This window comes from Marmota marmota, unplaced genomic scaffold (genome assembly GCF_001458135.2).
Source record: "Marmota marmota marmota unplaced genomic scaffold, marMar, whole genome shotgun sequence".
NCBI lineage: Eukaryota > Metazoa > Chordata > Mammalia > Rodentia > Sciuridae > Marmota > Marmota marmota.
In genome coordinates, this window is record NW_025999960.1 from 19,884,590 (window position 1) to 19,893,888 (window position 9,299).

A 9,299-nucleotide genomic window follows, 5' to 3' on the forward strand; every position below is an offset into this window, starting at 1 on the left:
GAGAGTTTGCACTTCCAATGAGTTTCTAGTTAAACTTGATGTCCTTTGTCTTGGGCTCTTACTTTGAGAACCACTGATCTAGATTTCTATGGACTGGGGTTCACAACCAGAAAGCTGATTGCTCTATAGGTTATGTCCAATTTGTTTGAAAAGATGTTTCAAAAAATGTTTTCAGCCAAAGTTTGACTCCTGTAACTATCACCATTGATCTTAGTTTTGCCTCCGGAAAGACACAGAATAAATAATCTCCTTCCATAGTTGAAAGAGGCCCTAGTGTTTTCCATTCTAAATCCTCCACAGAGGAATCCTGTCCATACACTTCTGATACATGGTCCATTATCCACTGCCAGTTTGAGCATTCTCAGTAGCAGGAAGTTTTTTCCTCTGAAAAGCTTGGTCCTGATTTAAGAGCTGGAGCCGCAATTTTTTTTTCTTCCAGGAGGAAACAGTAGATCATATTGTTGTTTCAGGAATTATACCCTTGTCCTGAGAAGTGTATGTCAAGGACTGTAGGTTGGTTAGAGGGACTCTAAACTGGGACAACCAACCATACAGAATGGACTCTGAACATCTGAAATATAAAAAGAATTCACATCAGATTTCTAAGATGGGGTGAGAATGGATTCCCCGCCTCCTTTTCCTTTTTATCCTATTTGTTTGCTAAATGCAGGTAATCTAAGTATGGGATGTGAATCACATTTCTCTCTCCTGCTTTGATCTGTTGGGGGCCTGCAGGTGAATGGAGATGACAGCCCCTGGGGAGTTGACAGGAGGAGAATACCAAGAGCAAGAGTCTGAATCAGAGGCCTGGCTCTGGCTCCAGTCATGAGGGGAGTCAGCTGTAAACAGCCTGATGACAGAGGTGTCTGGAGGCTGCCGGGGAAAAGAGAGATTAATCTCCTGGCACACAGCATCGCTGGCCTGTTTTCTAGGTTCTTCCTTTGCCCTGTGCAACCCCTCCTCGGGCACCCTCAGCCACCTCAATTTGTTGGCACTGGCAGGCCAATGCGATCTGGGCTTGTTTATAGGCACTGTGCGTCTCTGAAACTGAGGGGACTTGCCTCTCCACCTGGAGTCCTTGGGAACATCCTAGCTGGTTTAACTCTCCTCCTTGATCTGTTCTTAACTTCCTGTAGCCTGAGGCTGTCCTATTCTGACCTCCATAAAAATCTGCTTCTTTATAAATTCTTCCCTTCCAGGTGGCCTCTGTCAGCCTCTTGCAGCTGGGCCAGGACACCGACAAGCTGAAAACCCGAAATCGGGAATCCATTTCTCTACTCATGCGCTTGGTATGTATCTTGTTTAAACTGGTCTGAGAAAAGAGAAGACGACTCCTTTTTAGGGTCTTTGGGTCCCTGCCATTGTCATCACCCAAAAACATTAACTAACAATTAAATTCTGCTTGGCCCTGTGGGTCTAATGCTCACATTCTGGCCAACATTTTAGATTTATGCTATAATCCCAGAGCAGAGTCTTCCTGGTCCCTTGCTGACTGGGCTCCTTGTCCTGCGTTGTTTGTGAGTCTGACCTGATGGCACAGCTGTGTCCCTTATCAGTAACTACCTGTTCAGCGTGTGTTTGGTTTTATTTGACAACTTCCTACTACTGTATTTCTTGTCCTTCAGGGTACTGTGAAGAGAGTCCTAACTAGCACAGAGTAGAACAGAAGAGGTTTAGGGGTAGGGCTCTCAGGAAGCAAAGGATTTTAGCTGTAAGGCAGGACCCAGTGGGCCATCAATCAGCCAGCACCTGCTGTCACTTTTTGCTTTTCAAGCTGTGGGTTTGCCTTTACTCTGGCAGAAAGTTCTGGAAACTCGACTTTGTCTCTCCCCCCACCCCTGTTTCATGACCCTCTTCAACATGCTTATTCACTCTTTTGTTCTAAAAGTGTGATTCTCCAGGTTGGTACCACACTTAGATATGGACAGGAGTGGCTCCTGCCTTTGCATATGTTCTAGAGACCCTCCTGTGGGCTCTGGGGAGAGGATATGTTCACCTAGAGTCCCTGTCCCACCTCAAAGCACACACTAAACCTATGTGTGGGTGTGGAACTTCTTTTCCAAGTCCATCCTACTGAGCCAGACTATGGGTGTACCTCTAGGGCCTAAAGTATATGTGACAGGAGTTGTATATGTGTATACAAAATCCCTCAAGCTGGGAGTGAGAAAAGTACGAGGATGGTGTTAGAGGGTTCCCTCCTTTTACTCTGTTCTGTCTGAATTCTGAGGATTTTAAGGTTTGTTTGTTTTTTTAAAGTACTGGGGATTGAACCCAGGGTGCTGCCACTGACCTAAATCCCAGCTCTTTTCATTTTTCATTTTGAGACAAGTATCTTGCCAAATTGCCCAGGCTGACCTCAAACTTGCGATCCTCTTGACTTAGGCTCCCAAGTCACCCGGATTACGGGTGTGTGCCACCATATCTGGAAAAAAGCTTTATTGTTATTTACTTATGTGTGTTTATTTGTAGTAGTGGGAATCAAACCCAGGGCTTAACACATGCTAGGCAAGTGCTCTGCCACTGAGCTACATTACCATTAGAGTTTAAGAATTCTTAAGCTCAGACTTCCATGAAATTACAAAGTTATATTATAAAGGCTGAAAGATAGAAGATAATAGTTTGCTAGTTTATTTAGTCATTTGGTAGGTGGGCCTCCATTGGTACTATTGGCCTTGGTCCAGAAATTTTGGAAGCAGATATTCCTGGGACTCATTCCAGGTCCCCAACTCTAGAGTGGTATCTGTGTTTCAGTTTCTCCAGCTAGGAAGAGGCCTAGGCTGATCGGGGATAGGATGGAGGAGGGAAGGACATGGTGGTGTGTATGTGTGTGGGCTGTGTGTGGTGAGGGGCAAGAGGGCTGAGGAAGGGCAAAGGCCAGAAGTGGGCTAGGTGGAACATAGTCTTTGGAGCAGCATAATTCTTTATCCATAAAAGTGGGTAATAAAGCCAGGTGTGATGGCACATGTCTGTAATCCCATTGACTCGGGAGGCTGAGGCAAGAAGATTGCAAGTTCAAGGCCAGACTCAGCAATTTAATGAGACTGTCTCAAAAAAAAAATTAATAAAAGGGCTGGGTGTATAGCTCAGTGATAAAGTATCCCTGGGTTCAACCCCCAGTACCAAAAAAAAACCAAAAACAAAAAAAAAACAACAACAAAAAAAAACGGGTAATAATCCTTATTATAGAGTGGTTAGGATTTATGAGATAAAATATACAAAATTGCTCAGTATGTTATAGGTTCTCAACAAATGCACTTCCCCCTCTGTCTGCTGCTCATTTTAGTTTCCAGATGATTTAGGCATTCTTCTTGTGGTTTTCCCTCAGTAAGGTTGGAGGTGGTTCTGAATTGCCACTGAGCCTACCTCCTCTGTTTTGTCCCTGTCCTCCATCCCACTGCCTCTGCCCCCAAACATGGGGAAATGTCTGTCTCTTGTTGCCGCCCAGGGAGTCCAGCAGAATGGCAGTAGCAGAGTTAGGACCTGGCATTATTTGTTGGAGGTGGAGATTGGAGGGACTAGCTGCTGCAAAGCAATTTAAATGCAAATGTTTCTACAGATAAATTGGAAATGACTGGAGGGGAAGGAGCTATGTTCTGAGTTAAGAGAGGGTAGCCCCAAATTCTGGCCAATACTTCTCTCCCTGGGATTTTCTGTCTTCACTGTCAAGTCTGGGCAGTGTCCACCCCGATGTTGCCAGCCTTTCCTGGCGTGGTTCCTGGGGGCAAGAGATGGCTCTCTCAGAAAATCATGGAATCTGTGATGTCAGACCAGACCAGATCTTGGCCATTAGTCCAGGACTTAAAATTCATAGGAGGGGAAACTGAGGGAGAGGGAGAGAAAGATGATACTCAAGGTCTCCCCTGTGATATGAGAGCAGATTTGAGACTAGAACCTTAAGTTAATTAGGCTTCTACTCTAGGGCTGCTTTCAGTACCATATACTTCTACCAGTTCAGAACTCTGTTATTCTCTTGTGCTTCTCTGGGAACAGGAAGTCATGGGCCAGTGGATCCTTCTGGAAGTCATCACTCATTTCCCTGTACCTAAGAGTGATATCCTGGAGAGGGAAGCTCATCTCTCTCCTGCCTTACAGTTTGAAAGTCTTATGAGCAAGGAACTCTTTCTGTTATGAGACCTGGGATCTGCAAATTTGCCCAGGAGCATTCCTTTCCTTCAACCCACAGTGTCTGCTCTTCTGAGGCCGTTCTGTGTATTACCATGCGCATGTGTTTGAGAAGAGTAAAATCTTATAACTCGTAAAAACTTGAAAGTACTTCAGATAGAGAGAGAAACATATAAGAGTAGCTGTGGCAGATTCTCTTCCCTTGGTGGATTTTCAGAACTTGAAATTCCAGACATGTTGGGAAGGGGCCCATCTGTGTGAATTGCCAGGGAATAGGGGACACACCTCTCTATTGCTTTCTCTCTTTTTTTTTTTCTTTCTTTTTGAATTGGGGATTGAATTTAGGGCCTCATGCATACTAGGCAAGCATTCTACCACTGAGGTAACCCCCAACCCTTATTATTTTATTTTGATAAAGGTCTCACTCAGTTGCCCAGCCTGACCTTGAACTTGTAAGCCTGCTGCCTCAGCTTCCCAAGTAACTGGGATTACGAGTGTGAGCCACCACACCAGGCCAGAGCACATTTTTAGTTCCTTAACCTCTTGGACACACTGCTTTCCCCTGCAACACAGGGCTGTGCTGCTCTTAGGGAACTCGCTCCCTTTGCCCATCCTCACCCCTCACCCCTATCCTCACCCCTACCCTCACCCTCACTCTTATCTGGGCATCTTGATCTATCTTCCTGCTTGGCTGTTGGAGCTGCTGGGATTACCACAACACACAGGCTTCTAATTAAACTAATTAATCATGCCTGCTTCTTTATGCAGCATCCTTAGTGTTCCCTAAACACTACTGAGCACGGGAGGAGACAGGCCCAACACAAGAGGACCCATGTGGATTCTAGACCCCTCTTCCTTGGCCTGCAGTGGCAATTGTTCCTCTCACTGCGAAGCTTTGTAATTGGCACTTTTATCTATCTTTACCTGCATCTGTGCTGCCCTCTCCCATATAATTTAATATCCAGGAGAGAATGTTTTTTTCTGCCACCAGGAAGAAAAATTTTTTTTCCACTGCCTTCTTCTTCTGTTCTCTTTACAATAGCCCTGATGAAGGGGAGAGGGGCCATTATAATAGATCTGAGGAGTCCACATTGCCCTCCTGGAGTCACACTAGGTGAGGGAGGAAGAGGGGAGTGTGATTTGGAACTCTGTTCTCTTGGAGCTCTTAAGGGCCTCAGAGATCCCGGGAGTTGCATGAAGAACAGTGTCACAGACATACATAATGCTGAAGGTTCTCATCTCTCGCCCTGTCTGTTCCAGGTGGTGGAGGAGTCATCCTTCCTGACCCTGGACATGCTGGAGTCCTGTTTCCCTTACGTCCTGCTTCGAAATGCCTATCGGGAGGTGTCCCGGGCCTTCCACTTGAACCGGGTGCCTGCCAATACCCACTGAAGGGCCCTTTGGACCTGCCTAGACCCACGCCATGGTGGAAGCTGTGGTCATTTTCTCAAGGGTGGGAGTGGGGATGGGGTCACTAGGGAGAGCGGGTCAGGCACCAATGCTGATGAACTGGTATGCAGAGTATAGGACTGAGAACCCAGAGAGGTGGGGCAGGCTGGGGGTGTGGAGGACACTTTATGGACAAAGTTAGGGGATTGGAGATATATATGAATTTTTTTTACCAGAAAAAAAAATGAGTGACATACAAGTATATTTCCTATTCTGGTGACTAGAGCTTGGGCTCTGATAGGCATGGGTCTCGCCGACCTTCATCACTATTCTAGGATAATGCTGGCGGGCAGAGATGATCAATCATCATATTAAACCATAATGAGCTTATAATCCTCCCACTGGAGCTGCTATTGTCTCCTGCACATTCATTAGGACGATTATCTCCTCTCTTCCTCTTCCAAATGCATTCAGCAAACATGCAGCCTGCTCCCACTGCAGAGGGGCAGCAAAGGGACCCCTCTTCTCCTTTGTGGGGTTCTTCCTCTGCCTCTGCTTGACTGCCTTTCCCACTGGGGCAGGGAGGAAGTGCTCTCCAGAGGGTTTTGCTGCCCACCTGCTGTCCTACCCGTTGTGGATAATGAGCAAGTTCTCTGCTATCACCCTGCCTGCTTTTTCTTTGATATCTCCCCAACCCATTGCAGAGGGAAGGTCTGGGTCAATCCTAGGTCACATGGCAGTGAAGCAAACCAGACTCCTATGGATTTTTCCTCCCACACCATTTGGGGGCACTCTTCTTCCTATTTGGAGGGACTCATTTAACCCCAAATCCTCTTTTCAGCCCTGGGTACAGCTGTTGCTCCAGGCAGGGATTTCTCTTCTAGATCTTAAATTTCACAGACCTCATTAGGTTGTAGGGCCCTGAGAGTGGGTATCCTTGAGGGACTACAAGCTGTTTCAACTTAGCCCTTTTCTGCACTAATTAGAATTTCAAGTGTCACAGAGCCTGGGGCATTCAGGATAACACTGAACTAGGTTTAGTTAACTCCATGGCAGGAAACAGTGGCCCATCCATCACTGCTGAGCACCCACTGCCAGAGAGGATGAGAGCAACAGATCATGTATGTCAGAAGTCCAGAGCAGTTGGAGTGGGCAAATATAATTAGCTCGTCGATTAATTAGGGTCATGTCCATACTTCCACAATGAAAGGGAAGCAATTGTTGGCTTTTGGCAAAACCATCCGGCCTTCATTAAACCTATTTGATATCTGTTGTTGGATTTTGAATGTGTGTTTGCTTTTTATTTCTCCAGATCCATGCTTAGTTAATACTTTCTTGACACCCGAAATCAACACACAAATTTTTCTTAGCAACGACTGTCTGTTCTTTAGGAGAGAAGCAACGGAATCCTGCTTCATGCATCAGCTAATCGTCCTTCCTTGCTACCGGAAGGACAGTGTGTCGTAAGGAGTAATTCAGTGTCAGGCCTACTGAGACAGTGAACACAGCTGAGGAGGAAGAGAAGACTCAGATCTGATCAATGACCCCCACCTTCATGTCTCTGCTCCATTCTTCTGCTTGAGAAGATAGAGACCCCCTTCTCCATCTGCATGGAGAACTGCTTATAAAGTCCCTCCTAGAAGATAGCGAGATAAATTGTTACAAGAAGATGGAGGGTAGACATGATCTCTCTCTCTTTTTAGTTGAAAAATTTATTGAGATAGTTAATCCATATACACTTGAAAGAAGTCATTCAGAATGATCCATGTACCTTTGCACAGTTTCCCTCAATGGCAACATCTCACAAAACTATAGTACATCATCACAACCAGGATATTGACATTGATCTAATCCACTGATCTTATTCAGATGTCCCAGTTTTACTTATACTCATTTCTCTCTCTGTGTGTGTGTATTCAATTCTAGGCAAGTCCCTTATCTGCCAGCTCAGTCAGAAGACTGAGCAGTTCCTTCACCCAGGATCCCTCACGTTCCTCTTTTGTAACATGTTCACTTCTCTCCCGCACCTCCTTCCCTACCCCTCATTCCTGCCGACACAGATTTGTTCTTCATTTCTGAAATGTTGTGGTTTGACATAATATCTTTTTGTAAACGTATAATTATATGCATTTATCTACCACCTATACTTTTTCAAAGTGCTTTTGCATTCTTATAGCGATTCTGCAGGGTAGCCGAGGAAGGCTTCCTTATTTCAGGTCAGGAAACAGACTCAGCAGTGGTAAGTGACTTATTAAAGATCATGTGTCTAGTATTAGTGGAAGCAGAACTGGGACCTAAGTCTCATGCTCATTTCTAGACCTCGCTACCTGACCAGACCACCTCTTCATACGGCAAGACTTAGAAACCAGAGACCCTAGAAAACAGGAGGAAATAAGAGAAGGACACTGATGACCTTATCACCTGAAACAAAAAGTGACTGTTTGAGCTGGACACAGTGGCACATGCCTATAATCCCAGTGGCTTAGGAGGCTGAGGCAGGAGGATTCACAAGTTCAAAGCCAGCCTCAGCAAAAGCTAGGTGCTAAGCAACTCAGTGAGACCCTGTCTCTAAATAAAATACAAATAGGGCTGGGGATGTGGCTCAGTACTAGAGTGCCCCTGAGTTCAATCCCCAGTACTTCCCCCTCCCAAAAAAGTGACTGTCCAGAGTGAAGAGACAGACAGCTAGGGATAACAGGACCCATCGGCATTTCAGGAAGTCTGCTTCCTTGACCAGGATGGTGTCTGACTTCTTACAACCTAGACACAATCAACTCTGAACTGCTTTTTTTTGCTCTCAGATCCCCGGCTTGCTTACTTAGACCACAGAAGAAGTGAGGAATGATGATCAGGAGAAGCTCTGACCCCAATTGTTTTGTTTTGCAGGCAGAGCGTAGGTTCTAGCCTCAGCATTTTCATTAGTGCGCGTTTTCATTAAAGTCTCCATTAACTTGTTTGCAGCAGTGAGATGGAGTTACTCCTCCAGCAGGCTTGGCGGAGAGGCTTGCCAAGCCGCTCTCTTCCCTTTGGGCAACAGAGACACTGCCTCTTCCTCTCTGGATTCAATCCTGTGGGCAGGCTGGGAGGGCAAACTCAAGGGGCAGAAGATGCAAGGCATCTTGCCCTTTGGCACTTTTGCTCTGCAGGAAGGGAACAACTGTATTTTGAGCACCAGGACCCAGGAGAGAGGAAGGTCCCAGGTAGGGACAAGGCTTCCTTTGCTTAAGATCCTCATGCCTGCATGAGTTCTTCTGCAACAAAGTTTGACTTTGAGAAGAAGCTGGCACATGGTTGAAATGTACTCACGTTGTTGGGGGAAGAACATTCTTCAATCCTCCTCCCCACAGGGCCTCCTGCTTTCCCCAAGTACCTGTCATCAAAGGAGATGAAGATGAGTCCCCCCTCAGCCCCCACACCTCAGTGAGTTGTCAAGTACTCTCCCTCCCACCTGAATAGGAAGCAGGAGCAGCAGGCCAGGTTGCAGGTTGAGGAAGTCAGAAGTTAACTTGAGCTGAGTTTGCAGCACTGGAGAGATTGAGGAGCAGGCTTTTCTCTTGTCACTTTGGAAAAAGAGGATTGTGGGGCTGCCCCTTTAAATAGCATTCCTGTAGGAGGCAGATCACATCCATCCGTCACCTGCTGCCAAAGCATCATTTTTGGTCTCTATCAAACTCTGAGCTTGTTAGAAGGGACTATGGGGTTAGGGAGGCGAGGAGGCAGGGTTTCCAAGAGGGTAGGGGCAGTTCAGAAGCTGAAAAGGAGAGGACTGAGGTTGGGTAGAAGGAATC

The 9,299-nt window shown here is 46.2% G+C and overlaps 1 protein-coding gene across 1 annotated transcript in view; it reads left to right on the top strand.

Annotated features, from left to right (window-relative positions):
- The window catches only part of Nckap1l (NCK associated protein 1 like), a 51,235-nt gene extending 44,438 nt beyond the window's left edge, over positions 1-6,797 (top strand). The window contains exons 30-31 of the mRNA XM_015493575.2: positions 1,200-1,289; positions 5,383-6,797. Coding sequence (XP_015349061.1) covers positions 1,200-1,289; positions 5,383-5,514 — 222 coding nt within the window. The 3' untranslated portion in view covers positions 5,515-6,797. The remainder of the gene's footprint in view (positions 1-1,199; positions 1,290-5,382) is intronic.
- Positions 6,798-9,299: the final 2,502 nt, after the last annotated feature.